At 37.2% G+C, this 24,673-nt stretch overlaps 1 protein-coding gene across 1 annotated transcript in view; it reads left to right on the top strand.

Annotated features, from left to right (window-relative positions):
- Positions 1-24,673, top strand: part of SYNE1 (spectrin repeat containing nuclear envelope protein 1) — a 2,173,401-nt gene that overhangs the window by 288,130 nt on the left and 1,860,598 nt on the right. Inside the window, exon 14 of the mRNA XM_044089035.1 lies at positions 7,902-8,074. Within this exon, the coding sequence (XP_043944970.1) occupies positions 7,902-8,074 (173 nt within the window). The remainder of the gene's footprint in view (positions 1-7,901; positions 8,075-24,673) is intronic.

The following is a 24,673-nucleotide window of genomic DNA, read 5'->3' as shown; positions in this document are numbered from 1 at the left end:
TGAATCTGTCTCTTTATTTTATTTATCTATTTATTTATTTTGCATTTGTTAACTGGGAAAGTCCAACTGGACACATATCCATTTTCAGGGGAGGCCCGGGGCGGAAAAGCTCCAGTAGCATGTCATAAAGAAATTACACAAGAATATCATACAGAGATATAGGTTCCACAGAAACATAAGTTATGTATAGATTAACAATTCCTTTAGTAAAGTCAGCATACAGCATTCTAGTATTAGGGTTTATATAGAATATAAAATATAAACACACAAATTTTTTTTTTCTTCTTTCTAAATTATGAGTACTCTCAATATTTTGTTACAGAAATAACTACTGATTATTAAGCTTTACGCTGAAAGGAATTAAGGGACCTTTAATAGAATCCTTGAACATGGTATTGCTGCAAATTAACCTGGGAGTAGCATGAACAAAGCCAATTGTTTGAGAAGTGGGTTCTCAGGAGTTTCTTAAATTGAATAGTGGAGGTAGTGGAGATTATTTGGCTAGGTAGTGAGTTCCAGATTTTGGCAATAGTGCAGGCAAAGAGAGATTTGCTAGCATAATTTTTGTGTCTAATAATGCTTATTAGGTTCTGAGAACTAGATTGTAAGGCTCTGGTAGGGATGTGGGGGTTAATTATATTTTGAAGTGCAGGGTTTTTTTCTGGAAGGTAGAAGAGATTATGCTCTATTGTGAGTTGATTAAACAGAAGGAGCTAAGGTAGCTTGAGCCAATTGAGTTGGTTAAGGGCGAGACAGTGGTGGGATTTGTATGAGGTTTCAGTAGTGAACTTGGCTATTTTGTTATAACAAGATTCCATTTTGTTCAGATCACTCTGGCGGAGATTAGTAATGATGGGAGAGGCATAGAGAAGGATGGATAAGAGATGTGTTTTTGCAAAAGTAGCTTTGGTTTGTTTAGTTATAAAGTATTTCTTTCTATAGAGAAGTCCTAGTTTTTTATTAACTTTCTTAATGGTATGTGCTATATGGATGTCAAATTTGAGGTTGTCTGTTTCTACACCTAACAGTTTAGTATGTGCAGTTGGAGTGATTTGAATGTTATCTTCGGAGTGAAAGGTGAAAGTGTTGTTGAGGGGGGAGCATGACCTGGGCTGAAAATAATTAATTTAGCTTTGTTGGGGTTAAGAATAAGTTTGATGTTTGTGAACCATGTTTCGGCTAGACTAAACGTGTTTTGGGTGAAGATTTGCAGTTCCTTTAAGGTGGGGGCGGCACTTATAAGGGTGGTGTCATCTGTGTATTATACTACTGATGCCGTGTGTGAGGAGGAATTGATTTGGTTGGTGAATAGTGAGAACAATAGTGGGTCAAGGATGGATCCTTGAGGGACACCTATGGATACTGGTAGCAGGGGGTAGAGCTGGTCATGCCATAGGACTGCCTGCTGTTGACCAGATAAGTAGCTAGTAAACCATGATATAGTAGAACGGGTGAGACTTTGGGTAGATTAAGTTTGGAGAAGAATGTTGTGGTCTACCATGTCAAAGGCTTTAGATAAGTCTAAGAAAATGGAAGATACAAATAGTCCCTTGTTTCTATTGTGGTTAACTATATCTGTAAATGATAGTAATGCTGTGGTGGTGCTGTGGGATGGTCTAAAGCCATGCTGAGTTTTGGAGATTAAGTTGTTTTGTAAGAGGTACCGAAGTAGTTGGGAATGTACAACTCTCTCTAATCTCTTGGATAGAGGTGAGAGTATTGCGATTGGGCAGTAGTTGGTGAGTTCTAAGGAGTTTCCCCCTTTGTGCAGTGGAATAATGTGTGATGTTTTCCACAAGGTGAGGACTTTGAATTCTGCAAGTGACCTGTTTATGAGGATGGACACGGGATAAGCTATGGCATCTGCTGCAATCTGAAGGAATTCGGCTGGTAGGGTGTTAGCAGCTAGTGTGGTTGGTTTGAATTTCTTAAGGAGCTTTGAAATAATTTTAGTGGGTACAGGGTGTAGGGAAAAGTTGGTGGTATTGTTTTGAGTAGTAGGGTGGGTTTTGCTAGCACCTGGTATAGGGCTGCTAGTGGTATTGAGGGCATTGGTAAGGGTTTGGACTGTTTCGGTAAAGAATTTGTTAAATTGTGTGGGAATGTTGTCATGGTTCTTTGGCAGTACTGGGGTTGGGGTGGTGGCTTTACCTAGGTGGATTATGCCATTTATTGTAGCCCAAACTTTCTTAGGGTTGTTGGCATATTTTTCCTGCATGTTTTTGTAGTAGTTACTTTTGTCTAGTTTAATTTGCTTTTTGGCTTTGTTTTGAAATTCTTGGTAGGTTTGTCTCAGATTACTGGTTTTGTTCTTTTGATATTGATTCCAGGCCTGATCCTTCTCTTTCATTGTAGTCTTAGTATCTTTATTTAGCAATAACAAGCAACTACGAACTTGAATCAACCCAAGGACACAGCTAGTACAAACGAGTTCAAAAATCCACTGGTAGGGTGTTGTGACGAAAAACTAAAAAGTTGCCATAAAAATCAGGTTTATTGCACTAACAAAAACAAATAACACTAGTAAAAACGGTTGAGCGCTTTCATCTATTGCAACTAGACTTCATCAGAACCATACATTAAATGACTCCATACATTTAAATAACCTACAAATCATGACGAATACTTTTTCCACCAATCCCAGTTCATAATCTCCTCCCACAATAAAAGTTCCATCAGAGCTTATCAAAATACAAGCTGACATACTTTTTGTTCAATATACATAATGATCTACATCATTGTAAAATTTGACCTGTTCAACTAATAAAAATAATCTAACATGTATAAACAAATTGGCTATTGCCTACCTAAAATAATAAAAACAAAAACCAAAACTAAAATATAAAATTCAAACTTTGGCTTGCAAAATAGGTTTGATAGAGATAAAATCATTAATGCCTGGTGGAGACGTGGCATTTAATAAAATCTGCCATCTAACCTCTTTCTCCCCCAAAATGTACTTAATACAGCCCCCTCTCTGTGATACATTCACTACCTCTAATATAGCAAACTTAAAAGTACTACAACCTGCACTATCCCTTACATGCCTGTACAAGGCATTGTTCTCATCCTTCCTTTTAATTGCATATAAATGCTCATAAATTCGATCCTTCAAATGTCCCCCTGTTTGTCCAACATAAAAACAGGGACAAGATGTGCATTGGGCAAAATATATAACATTTTTAGTGTTACAATTACCATAACAAAAATTGACTACATTTTTACTGATATTATTTACCAGTATATTAGTATCCACCAATACTGATCCACATTGGTTGCAATGCCCACGCTTCCTTGTACCAACCTGACATGCTTTAAAGTTTATACTATTTCTTTCAGATTTTTTCTTCAGATTGTTACCTACACTATAAATGAACCTAGGTTCATTACCTACAATAGAAAAGAATGTCTCATCACTCCTTAAAATGTTCCAATTATTTTTAATTACATTTTTTATATCTTCCGTATGACTACTATATGGTAACACACATGCCATATTGAATTCACCATCCTCACCGTGTAAGTGATTTGTTTCATTATTATCAGGGGAAATGCCTAGTAAAGGTTTATATCTAGTGCCCCACTGTTTACCAACATAATCTATAGCGTCTTTTATAACATGTTCAGGGTATCCTCTCTCTCTCTAAACATCGTACCTATCATATTTAATTCCTTCAACATCTCCCCGTGCTCAGATGTCATTCGAGCTGCACGGATACATTGACCCTTAACAGTATTATTTTTCAATCTAACCGGGTGACAGCTGTTGTAATCCAAATAAGCATTACTAAATATCTCCTTTCTGAAAATATTAGATTTAAAACCAGTGGATGTCAAAGTAATATAGGTATCTAAGTATGCAATACCGTCTGCACTGTACTGATGAGTAAAACAAAAATATGAAGTGGAGGTATTGAGATACTGTATAAACTGTGGAATATCATTATAATCCCCATCCCATACTATGAAAACATTGTCCAAAAAAATGCATATATAGAATGATCTGCTGCATGTATCTACTATTAAAAATGAATTCATGCTCCCAGTCTAACAGAACCATGTTGGCATATATCGGGGCACAAGCAGTCCCCATAGCTACACCTTTGCTCTGTCTGTAATGTTCACCCTCATAATAGATAAAGTTGTAATCCAACACAAGACTCACAAATTCTTCTATTACTTTTATTCTATGCCATGAAAAAATCTGTGAATTTTCTAATACTGTTTATAAATCTTTCCATCCCTTCATTTCGTGGGATACATGTAAATAAATCTTTTACATCTATGGTAACCAAAACTAAATTTGGTTTCCAAATAGATGGAGATAATCTACCTAGAAAGTCCCACGAATCTTTAACTAAATGTTTTACATTGGAATAGATGGATTTAAGCCAAGTATCTATAACTTTTCCAAACGGGAAAGTTTTGGACCTACTGCCCGAAATAATAGGTCTGAACGGTGGATGCTGCATATTCTTGTGTATTTTAGGTATACCTATAATTGTAGCTATTATAGGATGTTCCACCTTCAGAAATTTGTATAATTCACAATCAGTTCTGTTCTCTAACAAAAATTCTATCAACTGGGCATCTATCCTTCCATAAGCTATATTAACCTCGTTAATAGAAGATACTTCATATTGCTCATTGTCTTGTAGAATTATTTGTATTTCATTCTTATAATCAGTAGTCTCATATAGGACAATCCCTCCCCCTTTGTCTGGTTGCATTATTCTAATATTAGGGTTATCACATAAATTGCACATAAGTTCATATTCCTCTTTGTTTATATTGTAAAAAGACGAACCTAGTGTATTATTTCTGTACCTATATATCTGATCTAACACAACCTTCTCAAAACTACCCAAAGTGAGATGTAAATGAGGAGTGAATACACTTCTTTTAAACAAAGGTGTGGACTCCACCTTCTTTCTAGTACCTTTGAAATGTGCTAACAGATTCAATTTCCTCAGATATAACTTGAATTGTATTATATTATCCACAATATTAAATTTGGTACGGGGAATAAATTTCATCCCTTTCCTAAATAACGCAAAATGTGTATCAGTTATATCTAGGGAAGTGTAATTGTAGATATAAAAGTTGTTTTGCCCATATTGCACATCATTGTGTTTTATAATCAAATTCTTTTGGCCTTCTACCAATTGGTCCTGTAATTCCTGTATAGTTGAGGCTGATGATTCCATCAGCTTTTCATATTCCTCACTTGAGGTTCTTCCCAGTTGTAATCCTGTACTAAAAAAGGCCTATATGTATTCCGCTTGTTATTCTTATTATAATAACTTGCACCTATACGTTCCTCCCCATACTGTCCTGTACAGAACTTATTGGTCTTTTTACTCCAGTTGTACATACTATCATCCTGATATTGTTGCATATCTCTTTTTAATTTATCACACTTTCTTTTAAATATTTTATGGGAAGCTGTATCAGCTATGCTAAACTGCTTATCAAAGAAATCATGCCATCTATCAAATGCTAAATCCTGTGTAATGTTTCCATTCAATCTATCAACTTCCTTAGTAATCTTAACTATCTTTTGGTCATTACATTTCATAATAAGCTTCATGAAGCTGAACCCAAAACTATCAAACAAAGCATTACATTCAGCAGTCAATTCATCATTGAGATCAACCCCCATGGGGCGTTTAAAAAAGCGCAGTCCCACTGGGACTATTTGTAGTTCAATACATCTTTTCAGATAAGAATTCTTTACTTGTAAACTTTTAATGGTATTTAACTGGTGTCCAAAAGCTCGTGTCATGTCCTTTAATGTCCCATTATTATCAACATGTGAATTGTCCTGAATAGGCTTGGCTGAATCAGTAAAAACAAAAGGACTCTCAGACAAAAAGGTGTCCAGGACTCATTTAGAATTCTTAACAGCCATAACTTCAACTTTTTCACCTGATGTAACATTGGAATGTTTAACAGTACCTGATACTGCCGTATTAGTTACCACTGAATAGGTGCGTTTCGGTACTGTTCTCTTTGGCTTGGCACCGGAAATTAAATAAATATCCTCCATGCCGCTGCATCGATCAATGTCTCTAGGACTGCTGAAACTCTTCTCTTGACCAATAGCTGCAACCGCACCATGAGAGGCCCCTATATTCTGCGGCTTACCACAACCACCATTAAGTTTAAATTATCTTTATTTAGCCATGGAGCATAGTTAGCTTTCAGTCTTATAGTTCTGGAAGGGGCATGACAGTTTAGGATTTGCAGGAAAGTGGAGTTAAAGTACTGTACAAAATGTCTAATTATGTTGACCTCAATCAAAGCATGATGATACAAAACTATTTTTTGCCTTCTCCCTCTCTTTATATAAATCTCGTATTAACCTTATCCACACTATTCTTCCCTTATTAAATACTACTTGTAGCTCCTGTACTCCTTGTTTGTTAATCTTTTCATTAACTCTAGTCTATTCTTTGCTTAAAGTGTCACTCTTACAATAGGTCCTTGCATTACTCTAAAAGGCAGTAGTTATAGAGTACATGACTTAAGTTGGCTACCACTTTGGAATGGAAGCTGTTGGCATTCTGTTCAGTATCATGTGTAGTTTTTTTTATAAATTTCTCTGTTGAACTATGATAAAATAGAAAATCCTCCAAATAATTCATAATAGGTGCTATAAAACTCATATTTTTGGATATATGCTAAATTTGTCTGTCTTTTCTGCTATGGTCGATGCAGCTAACCTTGCAGTGGTTATGTATAATCTGTATATACTTCATTGTCAAGCCACACAAAGTTTTATATATTGTGTAAGACTTAGATACTCAAAGTAAATGTTATAATCAAAAGTTTTGTACTTACTTGTTGCCAGGGTCTTGACAGAATGGGTCCCAAAACAGCCCACTTACCCAGTTAAAAAAATCTAATATGTGTAGGTACAATATGTATGCATGTGTGTGTGTGTGTGTGTGTGTGTGTGTGTTTGTATATATATATATATATATATATATATATATATATATATATATATATATATATATCTGTAAGACAGAGAGCGAGAGATAGATACATTATACATACTTATTTTGCATTTCTTTACTCGGAAACTTTGACTGAGTCGTATGACCTTGGGAGAAAAGCCCAAATAGTTATGAATACACCAATAATTAAGAAGTTACATTATCAATTACAGCAAGTCAAAACTACATTAGTGTCAAGAATTGTGTGTGTCGTAACACATAAGATGATAATTACAAGAGGAGAGTCCATCAGCTACAAGAGCAGTGACTGGACATTGACTAAGCAAGAACAGCTGGATCACACGATATACAAACTTGGGATCTGTGTGTACTGTTTACAAAGTTGGACTTTAGGTATATTATTTTCAGCATGGAATCTATGCCTGGGCACCACATATTGACCCTTTAAAATGTGAGCATGAGGTGCTTTTCTTTTGGAGACTGCCTATGATAGTGGAGTCTAATGGCCAAAGTAATGACTGAGGTTATTCTTTTCAGAGAAATACAGATGTCAACTGTGAAAATGATTGGCAGGATGGAGGAGGAGTGGAGGTGTGAGATATATATAGAGAGAGAAAGAGAGTGAGTCAGGGATAGCCAAGAGATGCACAATGACAGAGCCATGATTGAATAAAGTATTGGTTTATGTTTGGCTTGCATCTGACAAAAGATATGTATCCACAGAGTTTTAAAGAAACAATTTGATTTTGGCTGGCTTGGTAAAATAATAAGCAGCAACGTTTTTATACTTGGGGTTAAAGAGAAGGTACAACCACAACTGTATCAGAGAAAGTGAATCAGTAGTTACCAGACTGGTGCAATGAAAACTGCAATTATTAAATAAGGAAAGAAATATATTTTGTCAGGACAATAACACAATACTTTGCTTTGCTTTTGCAGTCTCTGCTGTTGGTAAGACAAGAGAAAGAAATCCAAGTAAAAATGACTTTGACGCGAGGGGAGTCTGTTTTGAGGAACACGTCTCCAGAAGGTGGACCTGCCATTCAAAAACAGATCCAGGATCTCAAAGAATCTTGGGATAACTTACTTTCTACTTGCATACAGTGCAAGAGGTATGAATTTTCTGTGTACTCTGTATACTAATAATAATGTAGCTAACATAGTTATTGCACACCAATTCTTCAATGAAACATATATTGACTTAAAGGACCAGTATTATCAGAAGTTTAAAAAATATATCATATCTTGAGTTTTATACATTATTGATGCCAGTGTTTAGCTGTATGATTTGATCATTTGTTCTACCACAAATTGTGTGATGGAGCAGCGTTGCTTATCCATATCACACTATACTCGGTGTCTCCACAAGATGGTTTTATTTCAACGCTTTGATTCCAGGAGATTCTTTCTACTTAGTTAGTATGAGAGTACTCTAAATTACTGTTTCCTTTGATAATTTTGGATGAGTGCCAATATACTTTTTCAGTGACTTTAAACGCCCTTGATTTGTTTTCTTTCCCATTTTTAAACATACGTTATACAATTTCTTGTGTCCTGTACAAATTTTGATTAGTTATTTTCATAAAGAGTAAAACTTTTGTACATGTATTCATTTTTACTTCAGTTACTGTCTCTGCCAGGGTTGTCATGTTTCCTGTCATTCATGTCTGAGCTGCCCACTTATTTGTGATTGACAGTTTACTGACATTATTGTGTAGCAGCAGTTTCTCAGCTTTTTATTATAACAAAGATTTGTTTTATAGCTTTTGGGAAGAAAAGAAGTCAGATCTAATACCTTGCTATATGCACTTTTCTGGGTTAGAAGTCTGCAATGTAATGAACAATAAGATGCAAAAGCCAATATAAAAACTCATACAGAACATATTGCAAGATTTTATTCAAACAAAAGATAATGTGCATTGTAGAGTATTAATAGCTAGGGAGTGTCATACAAAGGAGGAATGTTATTTGTGGCATAGAATGAGCCATTCCCTTGTGGGAACAAATTAACTCTGTGGTGAGCAAGAATTATGATATGATAGTTCTCTATTAAATTCAAAAATGTTAAACTTTTTAAAGACTCTAGGTAAACAAAGTATAAAAAAAAGAGAAAACACTCTAGGTAAACAAAGATTATCAAGGAGTCTGTGACTAAACAAAACAGACTTGAACTTTAAGTCACAAAAAAGGAAAAAGACAAAAGACATCAGGACATGCTTCAGGTACGTAATATTCTTGTATTCTTAATGTCTAGTGGTCTAAATTAAGCCTTTTTGCTGAAGTCTGAATTTATGAGTACCTCAAAGACTGATTGATGTGATGCAGAAATATTGCCACTCTTAGATTTTGATAGTAGAAGTTATTGTAGCTATTGTAGCTCTGAGTTAAGTTGGAAGTGGTTTAGAGAAGATAAAAGTCTTGCTTAAAGAGGACGATAGTACTGGCAGGCTTAAAGATATATAAAGAAATATGGCCATCTTTAGACAATGGCTGAGGTTTCCGAGTGACCGAGCTGAGATGACTGTGTTACATAACCTTAAAAATAGGCTATAAATCTCATCCACCCTAAGTTTTCCATTGGTAAGTAGTCTTCATATTAACCTGATCCCTTTTTAGGAATTCCTGCTTTGAGTGAAGGGGAGGACAAACTCATAATTATTATAACTTAAGACAATTTGAATGGGCGCCTGGGGACTAGACAGAGGTGGAAGGTCTCGCACCATGTTTACTAGTGATTTCTGGAAGAATATAGGAGTGCCTATATTTGTTACTATAAGACTCTGCAATGAGACAAATTTGTCATCAGTGTAGAGTATTGAAGAAGCAGAAGCAGTTTGCTTCTGCACTTTTTACTTGTTGTTTGTGTATATTTGGCATACTTGTATATTGTGTTAGTGGGTTTGTAAGTGCTTCAGACCTTGTTTTTCTTGTGTACTTGTTATCTAACGGTAGAGGTAAGTCATGCAAATTACTTATCCCTTACCCTCTTCCTATGGGTAGTCTAATATTTTTCAAGGGCATTACTATTTTAATTATCTATTGTAATGCTTCATGCTCATTATTTAGGTCTTACAGCTTGGAAAAGCCAGTCTGAGGTATTTCAAGTAAGTGTGGGCATTCATATTTCTTAATAATTTAGTGAAATGCAATAATAGTTGTAAACATCTTAGGTTTTCTTTTTTGTTGTTTTTTTCCCTTTCTTTTGCTTGTAATGTATAGGCAATTGAGCAGTTACAGATGACACTTTTGTCAGGAGTATTGTGTCTCAGGTGGAATGTTCTAGTAAATCTGTTAGAATGCCAACAAGTATGGTGTGATTATTTATATCTGGGCTTGTCCTGATTATTTCTTTGGCTCTGTGGGAAAATTGAACTCTTATAGAATATCAAACCTATAGGAAACTGGCACTTCAAAGTAAAGTATCCCAGTCTAAGACAGTGGTACACAGTCACATTTGGAGCTATGCTGATGAGAAGAGAGGCTGCTTACTTCACTGTTTTACTTGTTGTTTCTGATCATTTTAGACTATCTAAAATGATTGTTTTTTGCTTGTTGAAAACTGTGAGTTTTCAAAGTTTGATAAAACATACATATATATCTATAGAAGGATAGATAGATTAGATAGATAGATAGATAGATAGATAGATAGATAGATAGATAGATAGATAGATAGACATAGATAGATAGATATATATAGATAGATAGATAGATAGATAGATAGATAGATAGATAGATAGATAGATAGATAGATAAACATAGATACATAGATAAATCTGTTTGGTTGACTTATCAATTTTTCAACCATTAACGTCAACAGAACAAAATATATTTTTCCATTCCATCAAAATATTATAAAGATTAGCTTCAGCATGGGTTCTGCAGTTGGTGTGAGGGTGGTGGCTGTCTTTTGAGTAAACCTATCCAGTGAAACACTAGAACAGGTTTTTGACATCAACCTTGCAGGGTGAACAAGCCCTATCCAGTTGACTAAAAAAATGTTTAACAATTCCAACTCAGCCATTTGCATGGTTGACCAAATACAAAGTCAGCCAAAGAACTGTACACATACATATAGCTATGTATCCATAAGTAAATCTGTTAGAATGCCAACAAGTATGGTGTGATTATTTATATCTGGGCTTGTCCTGATTATTTCTTTGACTCTGTGGGAAAATTGAACTCTTATAGAATATCAAACCTGTAGGAAACTGGCACTTCAAAGTAAAGTATCCCAGTCTAAGACAGTGGTACACAGTCACATTTGGAGCCATGCTGATGAGAAGAGAGGCTACTTAGTTCGCTGTTTTACTTTTTGTTGTTTCTGATCATTTTAGACTATCTAAAATGATTGTTTTTTGCTTGTTGAATACTGTGAGTTTTCAAAGTTTGATAAAACATACATATATATCTATAGAAGGATAGATAGATTAGATAGATAGATAGATAGATAGATAGATAGATAGATAGATAGACAGACAGACAGACAGACAGATAGATAGATAGATAGATAGATAGACAGACAGATGGACAGACAGACAGATAGATAGATAGATAGATAGATAGATAGATAGATAGATAGATAGATAAAACGATAGATAGACAGAGAGATAGATACATTGATAGATAGATAAACATAGATACATAGATAAATCTGTTTGGTTGACTTATCAGTTTTTCAACCATTAAAGTCAACAGAACAAAATATATTTTTCCATTCCATCAAAATATTATAAAGATTAGCTTCAACATGGGTTCTGCAGTTGGTGTGAGGGTGGTGGCTGTCTTTTGAGTAAACCTATCCAGTGAAACACTAGAACAGGTTTTTGACATCAACCTTGCAGGGTGAACAAGCCCTATCCAGTTGACTAAAAAAATGTTTAACAATTCCAACTCAGCCATTTGCATGGTTGACCAAATACAAAGTCAGCCAAAGAACTGTACACATACATATAGCTATGTATCCATAAGTATCTCTGTCTTTCTCTCTTTAATATATATATATATATGTATATATATATATATATATATATATATATATATATATGTATGGTTTACCTTTAAAATGTTGCAACACACGTGTGCGACTGTTCATGTATCCGACTCAAAATGTCAAATACTGCACCGTCAAATCCACAGAAGAGCGAATCTGCTACCCAAAGAATGCCAACACTCTGGGAATGTCGACTTTGTTCGAAACACCCATCACTTTCAGATGTCTCCTGTGAATGTTATGCAAGTGGGCAAGCCCCTATGCACCCCACACCCCCTGCTAGTTATATATAACAACTCCGAGATCGCACTACATTGAGGGAAGGGGTACATGTCCCGATCCCCAATGTAGTGCGATCTCCACTCAGAATGCCAAATTCACATGAGTGAATGCACACTGGCATTTAGTCTTTTGTGAGTTCGGCAAGTTTTAGTTTGCTAATACGAACTTTTGAAAACAGCCTTTTGCACATCTGATTGTCGTAAATGTGTACCTCAACATTTTAAAGGTAAACCTGTATATATATATATATATATATATATATATATATATATATCTATATATATCTATATATATATATCTCTATATATATATATATATATATATATATATATATATATATATACGTTCATAGGTAGGTACTAGGCTATCTGCCCGAGGGCATTTATAAGCCTAGCCAGAGTGTGTCAGCTTTTGCCGCCCCATTGATTAATTAACTGAGCCTCTGTCAAGAAGAGCCAATGAAGTGATCCCAGGGGTGTATTTTCTGTTACCCATCCACTCGTCAAGGTTTCTCTTGAAGAGTGTTAGTGAGGGCTCGGCCTAATGTAGTTAGGAATTTTGTTTCAAAGCATGGAGAGTCTTTGTGACAGGAATCTATCCCTCCAGCATGTTCTATTTATTGTTGTGGCAAGGTTTAGCTCACTAGAGCGAGTGGCTCACAGTGTCTTGGATTTCTTTAGGTGGAGCATGTCCATCAATTCTGAGTTGGACATGGCTTTGTAAGTCAGGCAGAGATCACCTCTGAGTAAGCGATATACCACTGAGTACAGCTGGAATTTTTCCAGTCGGGCTGCATAGGACATATGTTTGAGGCCAGTAATCTTCTTGGTGAGGTACTTTTGAGGTCTTTCCAACTGTTGGAAGTGTCTTGTGAGGTGCATCCCAAATGGGGCATTGTGCTCTATGATGGGTCTGATGAGTGACGAGTAGAGGGGGCAGTATAACCTCTTTATTTCTAGATGCGAACCCTATAGTAATTAGATGGGCTACATAGAAGGATTTCCTAACTACTTTGGCAATATGATTGTCAAATCAGAAGTTACTATCTACCTGTGTCCCCAGATCTCTTATTACCGCTTCTCTATTAAGGAGGGCTGCCACCTACGTGGTAATTCATGGGTGTTTTGTTTTTCCCAAATGGGATGACCATGCATTTTTTGGCATTTAGCTTGAGACCATGACTTTGACAGCAGGTGTCCATCTCAATAAGGCCCTTTTGGAGAATGTCCGTGTCAGCCAGAGAGTCAGTTATGGCTCCCAGTTTGCAGTCATCGGCGAACTTGGTTAGCCATAGTCCTCCTGTGTTTGCCTGTACTTCTGAAAAGTATATGCCAAAAAGTAGGGGTCCCAGGACCGAGCCTTGTTGGACACCACTTGTGACTGGTTTAGAGTCGGACCTGGAGCCTGCTATTCTTACTGTGTGAGTTTTGTCTGTAAGCCAGTTGGCAACCCATCTCATGACGTAGGGGTTTATGTTCAGGCTGGTGAGTTTTTCTATAATTTCTGAGTGGGGAATGGTGTCAAAAGCCTTGGCGAGGTCAAGGTAGGCTGTGTGAACTATCTTTCCTTCATCTATGGCCTTGGTGAATCTCTCAAAGAAGTCAACAGGTTTAGTAGGCATAAGCTGCCCTTAACAAAGCTGAACTGGGTCGGGTCAAGTGTTTGCAGGTTCCCAATGTCTTTGTTAATGAGTTCCATGATGATGCGCTCCATAGCCTTGCAGACCAGGCTAGTCAGGCTTATGGGGCGATAGTTACCAGGGTCAGTTGTGGCCCCTCCTTTGTGGAATGGAATAACCATTGCTGTGCGCCATTCTATGGGCACATAGCCTGTGGAGAGGCTGAGGTCAAACAGTGTGTTTAGGTGGGGAGTTAGTTCGTTATGTAGTTCGTGTAAGACGCAGTCTGGGACACCATCTGGCTCCATTGACGCTGTGCTTTTGGCTTTTGAAAGGGGTGTTTTCACTTGTGCGTCTATGATTTACGGGACACTACACTTTTCTGGTATTGTTGTGGGCCCTTTTGGGAGTGAGGGGGGGGGTGAAGTTTGCACTGAATCTATCTGCCAGGATGTTGGCAATATCAGTGGGTTCAGTATACTTTGTGCTGTTTTGCACTAGCTCAGAGCATATCTGTGAGTTGCCACTTAGATTCTTGAGATAGCTAAAAAAGGCTTTGTGGTTATCTTTCAAATCCATGGCTATTTTTCTTTTGAAGTTAGCTTTGGATGATTTTATGAGGGACCTTAGTTTCTTACTGATACTGATCAGGGATCTTTCCTTCTTGGGATTTGCTTATTTTCTGAACTAGTTTCCTCCTTCCATTGTATAGCCTGTTTATGGCAGGGGTCCACCAGATTGGTTTCCTTCTCTTAGGGGAGTGAGTCTTGGTTTTGCTAGGGATGCTCACAGAGTGCATTTGTAAAGGTTCCTGCATCTTGGACACTGTTATCCTTTAGCATGGGAGCTGTGAAACTTGCCACCTCTGTCTTAAGTAAGGTGAAGTTTGCTATAGAAAAGTTTTTCACTGTGGTTTCCTTGGTTGGAGGTGGTGGTGTGGTGTGGACATCCAGAGTGATTAGTTTATGGTCTGATCTAACCAGTGATGGGTTGATCTCCGGTGTGGAACACCTGTCGCCCATGTTGGTGATGACCAGGTCCAATATGTTTTCACATCTGGTAGGGGAGTTTACCAGCTGATAAATTCCAGGAAGTGCTCGACCGGGGAGTTTGTACTTGAGTAGTTTTCCCAGTTAACGATAGGGTAATTGAAATCACCCAATATCAGGGTGTTCGGTAGGACCTTCATGTTTTCCAGTGTCTCCAGACAGGTGGAGTGGTGGTCCTGGGTCATGGAGGGTGATCTGTAGCAGGCCACAATTTGCATTGCAGATTTGCCTGATGTTAATTGCACATGGATGATCTCGGAGGTACCATGCTGAGCCACTAACTTGGAGGTGTAGGTATCCTTAATGAATATGGATACACCCCCTCCTTTCGTGTTTCAGTCCATGTTCTGTGGCCGAAATGTGTGGTATGAGTTGTAGCCTGGTAGTGCTGGGGTGCTCTGTGGAGCCTTGAACCAGGTTTCAGTTACTGCACAGATGTCGACGTTCTCCATACTGAAGAGTGCTTCGAGCGTGTGCATTTTGAGATTTAAACTCCTGGCATTGAGTAGCATAACCCTCATTTTTTTATTTGTGCTGTTTACGGAGGTGGGTTTGACTTTTGAGCCTTGCCTAAAAAAGGCACTATGGGGGCAGCAAGAGCCTTGGCCAGTATTCGAAAGCCTAGGGGTTGGATGAATTTTAATATGACTGATCAAAATGTTTTAATGCCAGAAAGAAAATATAGACACTAAATACATCAAATATTTATACAATCACACCTGGATCACTGCAGTTTTACTCAGGGAAATGAACCACTTGGCTACCATGGTGAATTTTGCCTTTTTCCCCACTATAGTGTGATCTCGGAGTTGGTATATTTAGTTAGGATGCCGAGGGGGGTACAGACCTCCCCCTTCCTGGGTGGGTTTAATTTGCTTTGGTTTGTTTTGTTTTTTTTAATGGTGGCCACGTATTTAGTTTCCCGGAATAAAACTGTGGTGATCCAGGTGTTCATGAAACTATGTTTCTGGCCACCTCATGCATCTGATTTTCAGGTAAGTGAAATTTCGATAAGGAAAGTAGATCCAGATATATATATATATATATATATATATATATATATATATATATATATATATATATTTAAAACTTTGGATGTTCTGAACGGAGATCTCCATAAAGCACGGAACAGGAAATTTTCCCTTTTCCTTACTGTAGTGCGATCTTGTAGTTGGTTTATTTAAATAGCAAGGGGTGTGGGGGTGCAGGGGGAAGTTTTAAAACTTTGATCATGTGGTCTTGGCCATATGAAATTCAAAGTTTTAAAACTTTGATCATCTAAAGTGAATCTGTATATATATATATATATATATATATATATATATATATATATATATATGGGTCTACTTCAGAAGATCAACAGACCATTTGATCGACAGTCATTTGGTCGACAGCTCATTTGGTCGACAACCAGTATTCAAGGCACTTAACAGGGATTTGCCCCCTCCCCAATGTTGTGCGACCCTGGAGTTGTTATATATAGTTAGGGGGGTGTGGGGGGCACAACGTTTAAAATGTGTAGTTTTTCTTGTATTTTCATGCTTTTAAACAGAAATAGGTGGGGGGCTTTGCCCCACACACCTCCCAATGTGGTGGACTGTGCCCCCCACACCCCCCTAACTATATATATATCAACTCCAGGGTCACACAACATTGGGGAGGGAGGCAAATCCCTGTTAAGTGCCTTGAATACTGGTTGTCGACCAAATGAATGTTGATCAAATGGTCTGTCGGTCTTCTGAAGTAGACCCATACATACATATATATATATATATATATATATATATATATATATATATATATATATATATATACATACACACACACACACACACACACACACACACACACACACACACACACACACACACACATTCAGTTTGAATTTTATATTCAGTAGACTATTTGTAGTAATGAGATGTGTTGTAGTTTATTTTAATACAAAAATATTTTCTCTCACCATTTTACCTAACTTATAAGTATGCACCATTATTACATTCGAACTGTGTGGAATTTTTGTCTTAAGTTTCCAAGGATAGTCACTTAAAATACTTTTCTTTCAAACTGCTGGTTGCTGTTGCACAGTCCAGTTTGCAAATGGATACTAACACTACACCATACTTCAGCTGAGTTTTGGCAAGTGGATAATTTCAAATAAGGAGACTAACCTATCAAAAACACAAAGTGTTCATAAACATGTGTACTGCTTTCTAGGTAATACTGCCTCAAAAATTTCAAAGGACTAATTATTTTGGTGTCAACTCCAAGAACTGAACGACACAAATATGCAAACAGAAATTCTCCCAACCATATATTTTTTAAGTTGATTTACCTGATGATATGATTGTTGTTGTCTTTCGGCTTTTCCTGGTTAGGGGTTGCCACAGCGGACCTCCGGTCCGCTAATGATTGGCAGTAGATTTTCACAAACACCAAGGCGCCAGCTTGACGTTCAACCTTCAACGAAGGCACGCCCATTTATGCATGTCTTTCGAACACCCACGCAACCACAGTATGAACATGCAGACTCCACACAGAAGGCCCTCCCTGCACTCCAGCCGAGAATCGAATGGGAGAACCTCTTGCTGTGAGGCAACAACGCTACCGCTGCACCAAGGGTAATAAGAACTAAAAAAAAATAAAATAGGTAACCAGTAATAACCCCCATCTCTATAATTTTTCTTAATTTGGTTTCTGTGATGCTGTATTCTTTCATTTTATTTAAATGCATTTTTATTGCAATTTGTATAGGTGCTTTATTTCTGTGTTAATATGCATTTGTACTCCAATAGTATTTTCCTTTTGTATAGTGTGCTTTCAGATTTACCTCTTAGGAAAACAGTACCTGACAAATACTTTCTACTGCATTTGTATGTTTATGTAATTCAACTCATAGCAGCTGCTTCTGTTGTAATCATGATTTGTGATTCTTCTTGATTCATATTGTTCACTTTCTGTTTTTCCCCAAATGGATTTGATTACTCTATGTGGAGTTTTGCTTACATTTGATTTTTTCCCTACTAGATGTCTTTTACTGCTTCTGATCAAGCAACATATTTAAATTTGAGTTTGTTAATGCTTAATTAAAGTTATGTAAATTAAGATGAATATATATTTTATGTATAAACAAAATAACCACAGATTTTATTTCATTTAAGACTTTTTACTACTTTTATTATATTGCAAGAAAATTATTTCACGTGAATGAAACTTATTAATCACATGGTTTTACAGGAATTTATATAGGAGGTTTTCTTTTTTAGATTTGTTTTATTCTGACTAGGTCTTTGTTGTTAATCAGAGATGAAATGCAGTAGTTGCTAAAGATCACTGAAGAAATTGAGATGCTGGGGTTTCATCTGTCTCCAACCACTGGATAATTATTTTGGTTACTTGGTATTATCTGTCATTCGTTTTGATATTGTGAACTTGATATTGTGAACTAATAAATGTTTAATCCTTGAATGACTTTTGCAAGAGGAAACTGTTTGAAGGGGAAATATTTTAATGTATTTGTGTTTCTATTATATAGTCTGTTTATATAGTACTTTCTAGTTAAAAATTAAGTATGCGTACAAGAAAAGATCAATTTTAAATATGTAACATTTTGATTTGTTTGCAGAACAAAATTTAAAATATATAACATTAAATATATGGAAATTAAAATCACTTATTTTGATTGATTTCTTTTTACTTTGGCATTAAACACATTTGTTTTTTATTAATTGAAAAAAATACATATTTTAACTATATTTGCTTCTGTACAAACAAACAATGAATTTTAGCATAAGGAATGCTACTTAGTCAACACATTCCTTTGTTTTGAAGTTATTCACACTTGTTTAATAATAAGAATAGTATATATTTTTATTTTTATTTTTCCACTTTGCAAAAAAGAAAAAATAAACTCAAGTAGTGGTGGTGATAACCTGGACAGGGATTTGTCACATACTAGAATTAATTAACAGAACTAAATGTAAACTCAAAGTTTCTTAATAAGGATAATTGTTGGATTGCTTAATTGTTTTGTTAAATATATATATGAGTTCAATATATGCTGATTTATGTAGCTTAACTAATGATGAAGAAGGGTTTGTACTCAAGATATTATCTTTTTTTTTATTTCAAACTAGCTTCATTCTAAGAAGCTGACAGTCAAATCCCACAAAAGCTCTCCAATGGTATTTGGAGCACACCAAAAACTGAAGTACTCAAACGTTTTAACATTAGAGACGCCTCAGGAAACCTCCAACCACAAAATTATCTTGGTCTCATTTCTGACCACCATCTCAACTTTCATAAGTATGTTGATACTCTAATTCTTAAAATCTCAACTAAAATTTTTGTACAAAATCTCTCATGTTTAACTGTAGGCCTGATATGCAATAGCCATTAATGTACTGCTGTCAATCATTGCCCTTAGCTCATTCTAAACCACACATGACTTCAGTCTACCAAAACCACATAACACACATTCGTTAACCCCTTCAAGAAAAATGAATATCATTGTCTCAGTCTCAGTAGAGACAACTGCCTTCATATTAGAGACAGGTCATCTCTCCTCCCTAAGACTCTCAGCTTCAAAGTTCCCAGTCTAAAATAATGTCCTCCTGCACTTAGAAAATTGTGCATCAATAGTCCCTCCTATTCTCTCCATAATTCTAACTACCTTCTTGTGTCTAGTCCCCCCTTTACTATGGCTACCAATGAATGATCCTTAGCTATACTTTCCCCACTTGTTAGAACTTTTTACCTGAAGAAATCAAATAAATAGATAATCTTGTATTTTACAAGAAGGTTCTCCACCCCCATGTACTTAAAGAAAACAAATTCAAGTCCTTTAATGATACTGGATAAGAAAGTCTTCTAACCATAAATGACCTGATTCTGTCTCTGCTACTGCTTACACTTTGCTGGACGGATTCTCTAATACACTCCCCTTTACAGTCGAGACACTACTGATTACTATGGATATTCTCACATGGAAGAAAGTCTGTGTTCACTGGATCACTTTGTATATTTTATTTTTATGCTAAATGATATGGAATCTACCATATCCTTCTGTTTTGTTTTTTTATTAGTTTTAAGGTTATATGAGTTGAAACACGGGGATATTTTTAGTGTTAGTTACATGATGCTTGTAGTGTTATACTGCTGTCATGAAGCAAAATGTGCAGGAGTCATATTGAGCAAATGCTCATTAATGACTCTTTTCCACATCTCTGAATTGAACACTTATCCCCTTACTAACCCATGCAACACTTTTGCACAGGCATCTACAGATGCACACACATGTGAGCACACACACACACACACACACACACACACACACACACACACACACACACACACACACACACACACACACACACACACACAGAGTCTTGCAGTACCTATTTGCTGTGATGTTAATACACCTGCTGCTGATGACATAGACAGTAGTGGGTCTACACTGATAAGCCACTACATTCACACAACACTCCTCTGCTTCAAAACAGCACAGTCTGGCTTTACTTTGAATCGCTCTTTCATGCTATTTCTCTCACAGTGTATTATTCAGAACAGATGGACAATTTACAATGGGCACACCTCTGGACACTGCATTTACTTGTGATTTTATCCATCAAGGAACTGGCACCAATGTCCATATCTACACCAGAGTACTCTACAAGCATTTATATAGATGCATGGAATGAGAAATACCTGACAGGAAGAAATCATACTCCATAAGGAAGGGTAAACCTGTCTAGTGGACATCTGCAATAAATAAACTCTATAACAAAAGGAAAAAATTGCTGTCCAGGGCCAAGAAGGAGCAGGTCCAAGAAGGAACAGGTGCCCAATTGGATACAATCTCTCCATAGCCTGAACAAGCAAATAAGAGCAATATTGAATTAATCCAGAGCAAACTTTGAGTGCAAATTAGCCACATCTACTAGAGACATTTATAAGGCCTTCTTTACATATGTCCGCAGTCTCAAAGTAAGCACCTAGATCTGCTCAGAACTGGTGGTCAAGGACATCACATACACAAATGCCGTAGATATAGCCAACTTGCTGACTAACATATTCAGCAAAAACTTCACCCCACTATTTCCCCATCAGTAAATTGGGACATCACCCGTACCTGCCCCCTCCCCTTATCTCTAGGGAACAAGTTATCACTGCCCTCTCAAAGGCAAGAAATACAGCCTCCATGGGACCCGATAACATCCCAGACTGCATCCTACATAAACTCAGGCAGGAACTTGCAGCACCACTAGGCACTGTATTCAACCAAAGCCTGAGTACCATCTTCATCCCAGCCAAGTAGAGGACAGCCACTTGCACAAAGGTGGAGTGTCCACCAATCCAGGAAATTATAGACCTATCAGCCTAACTAGCCTGATCTGCAAGGTCATGGAGCAAATTATCATTGACCTCATTAACAAGGACATTGACAACTTCCAAGCACTTGATCTGACACAGTTTAGCTTCATCAAGGAGGTCATGACTTGTGCATACCACCTACCTTGACCTGGCCAAAGCCTACAACACTATTCCCCACTTGGGCATAATAGATAAACTCTATCAATTAGGCATCAATCCATATATTACCAAATGTGTAGCAAACTGGCTCACTGATAGAACCCACCTAGTCAAAATAGGGGAAGCCATCTCACACCTAGTCAAAATAGGGAAAGCCATCTCAAGTAGCATACCTGTAATGAGTGGCATACCCCAGGGATCGGTCTTGGGGCCTCTGTTATTTAGGATACACTTTTCTGAGGTGCAGGCCAAAACCAATGGGCTATGGCTGACCAAGTTTGCAGATGATTGCAAGCTAGGCATTGTCATCAGTTCCCCTAGTGATGTGTACATCCTCCAAAAGGGTCTCACCCAAGCAAATGACTGGTGCCAGGAACATGGCCTCAAGCTGAATACCAAAAAATGCATCATCATCCCCTTTGGGAAGAGTGACGTCCCCACACATTATCACATTAGTAACAACATCCTAAGCACACAATCATTCATGAGGGATTTGGGCATCCAGGTTGATAGCAACCTAACTTTTGACCACCATGTTGCTTCCATTGTACGGAAAGCTGTCTACATGACCCACCTTATAAGTAAAGGTATCTCATCCAGGGGCAAGGAGGTCATAATATCCCTGTATTCTTCCCTTATAAGATCCATTATTGAGTACAACACCCCTTTTGGCATGTAACTCACAAAGCGCATGCAGCAGTTGAAGAGACCACAGAGATTCCTCACCAGGAGAATCCAGGGCCTCAAACATCTGTCCTACACTGACAGGGAAAAGCCCTGTCCCTCTACTTGGTTTCATACAGACTCCTCAGGGATGACCTCTATCTGGCATACAAAGCAATCTCAGACCCTGCCTTGATGAGACTGCTGCATATCCACAAGTCTAGCTCCACTCAAGTAACCTGCACACATGATCTCAACCTGGTCTGTGACATCAATAGGACTCGTCAGCAGGACAGATTTGTGTCCCAGAGACTCCTCCATCTGCGGAATAGACTCCCTCTCCATGTCAAGCAGAGTACTTCATTATCCCTTTTTAATTGTAACCTGGATAACTGGTTGGGAAACAGAAAATGCACCCCTGGGATTCTACCTGTGTCCCTGCTGGACTGTGGGATCGGGTGCTGACTTGGCTAAACATGGGCCAAACTCTTGGCTAGGCTTATATGGGTCTCAGGACCAATAGCCTAGTAACTTCCTATGATCCTATAAAACTGTTATAACAATACAGTTTATCATTGTAATGCTACAGTGGTCTTTGAATTGCTCCCTCAAAACACACCCAGTAATCCTGCTTGTAGCAGGATTGTCCATTGCATTATTTATTTCTATATACCCCTTGTAGTGTTGTTCACAGTTTTATTTCTTTCAGATAAACAGGCATGTCTACCCTTGAGATACTCTGAACAGAAATGAAATGCATTGTTGTTAGATAACCATGGAGAGAGCATATATGGGTTTGTCAAAATCGATGAATAGTCATATGGATGTCAGGAACAGGCACTGAGAATATACATTTGTTTTGTGATAGCAAGTGTTATACTACTTTGAAGTGCAATAGGACAATATATGACACCTGTTTTAACAATTGTTACAAGGGCTGTGAAATCAAGGCTTGTGGATCCACTACTTTACTGCAGGATTACAAAGCTGTTAAGGAATTTCACAGAAGTGTGATTTGACTGTATAAAGTACAGTCTCTGTTGTCTGTTCCTACTTTTATCAGACCTAATGGGGAAGCATCAGCCCAGTGTTTCTGGATGCCTGTTTTCTAAACACATGCATAGATGTGCGTACACATACTATGGCAAAATCACACAAATACATAGACACACACACACACACACACACACACACACACACACACACACACACACACACAGAGATCTACTTCTAAATTTCGAAGTTTCAAAACTTTGAATTTCTTATGGTTGAGACCATAAAGTTTTCAAACTTTGAAATGTAAATAAAAAAGATTAAAACAAAAAAAAAATGTTATGTTTCATCACCCCCTACACCCCCTGCTAATTAAATATACTAACTCTGAGATCATACTACAGTGAGGAAACTGGTAAATATACCGTTTCATGCTCTATGTCTATCTTCATTTAAATGGCTCAATGTTTCAAAACTTCAGTCTTATGGACTTGACCATAAGAAATTCAACGTTTTGAAACTTCAAAATTTAGAAGAAGACCCCCCCCCCCCCCACACACACACACACACACACACATATATATCAAGGTGTTATGTTAATGTAAAAGTTAATTATTCCATGGAGGTAATTATGCCACCAGGAGATGATGAATTAGCACATTAAAATGCTAACATATCCTCTAGTCATACCTTATTGCTTAACCGACATACAGTGCTGGATTCAGAAAGGGCCACCACCAGTAATATGCCCCAAAAAAGGCTGCTATTTCTGAAAGTGGCCCTTGCTGATTCAGAAACACACCCAATGTGGTGATCTCACATGGTCTTTAGGATCACCACAGTGGGACGTCTCATCAGCTGAGCTATTTGCTAATGAGGCATTTCAAAGAAAATACTTGTGGCAGTTAGCAATGTGCTGTTCCCTGATAATGCCAATGGTAAGACATTTATTGAACCAAAAGATTCAGAGAATCACTTAGCTGCATAAGTAAGCTTAGCTGGCTGAGTTAATTAACTCAGGCAAATATTTACATGCACCCATTACTTTCAGTGGGTGAGATCACATTACAAGTAAAAGCCAGAGAGTTTAGCAGACAGGTAGTGGCATTGAGTGTTTGCACATGCATGTATATTTGTTGTTGCATGTGTGTGTATGCAGAAGAAGACTGGGTTCAGAGGTGTGTGTGTGTGTGTGTGTGTGTGTGTGTGTGTGTGTGTGTGTGTGTGTGTGTGTGTGTGTGTGTATGTGTATGCCCTCACGCTTATTTGGAGGGGCTGTGACACCTCTAAATTCCCCTAGACTAATGATCAAATCTTTATTGAGGGCACCAGGGAAATATAAATATATATATATATATATATATATATATATATATATATATATATATATATATATATATATCACAAGTTAATAGAACAACAGATTTTGCAGCACAAAAATTGTATGGCCGGGGAACACTACACTTTAGACATGCTGTTTAAATATTACCTTACACTCACTTAAAAGTAAACAGAGCAATGGTTCTGCAACATGTAAGATATATGAGTGGAGGAACACTTGACATCAGGGATACTGCTTAAATCTTGC

Source organism: Protopterus annectens, chromosome 1.part0 (genome assembly GCF_019279795.1).
Source record: "Protopterus annectens isolate FY-2018-M chromosome 1.part0, PAN1.0, whole genome shotgun sequence".
Taxonomy (NCBI): domain Eukaryota; kingdom Metazoa; phylum Chordata; order Ceratodontiformes; family Protopteridae; genus Protopterus; species Protopterus annectens.
This window is presented reverse-complemented; position numbering and strand designations above follow the sequence as displayed.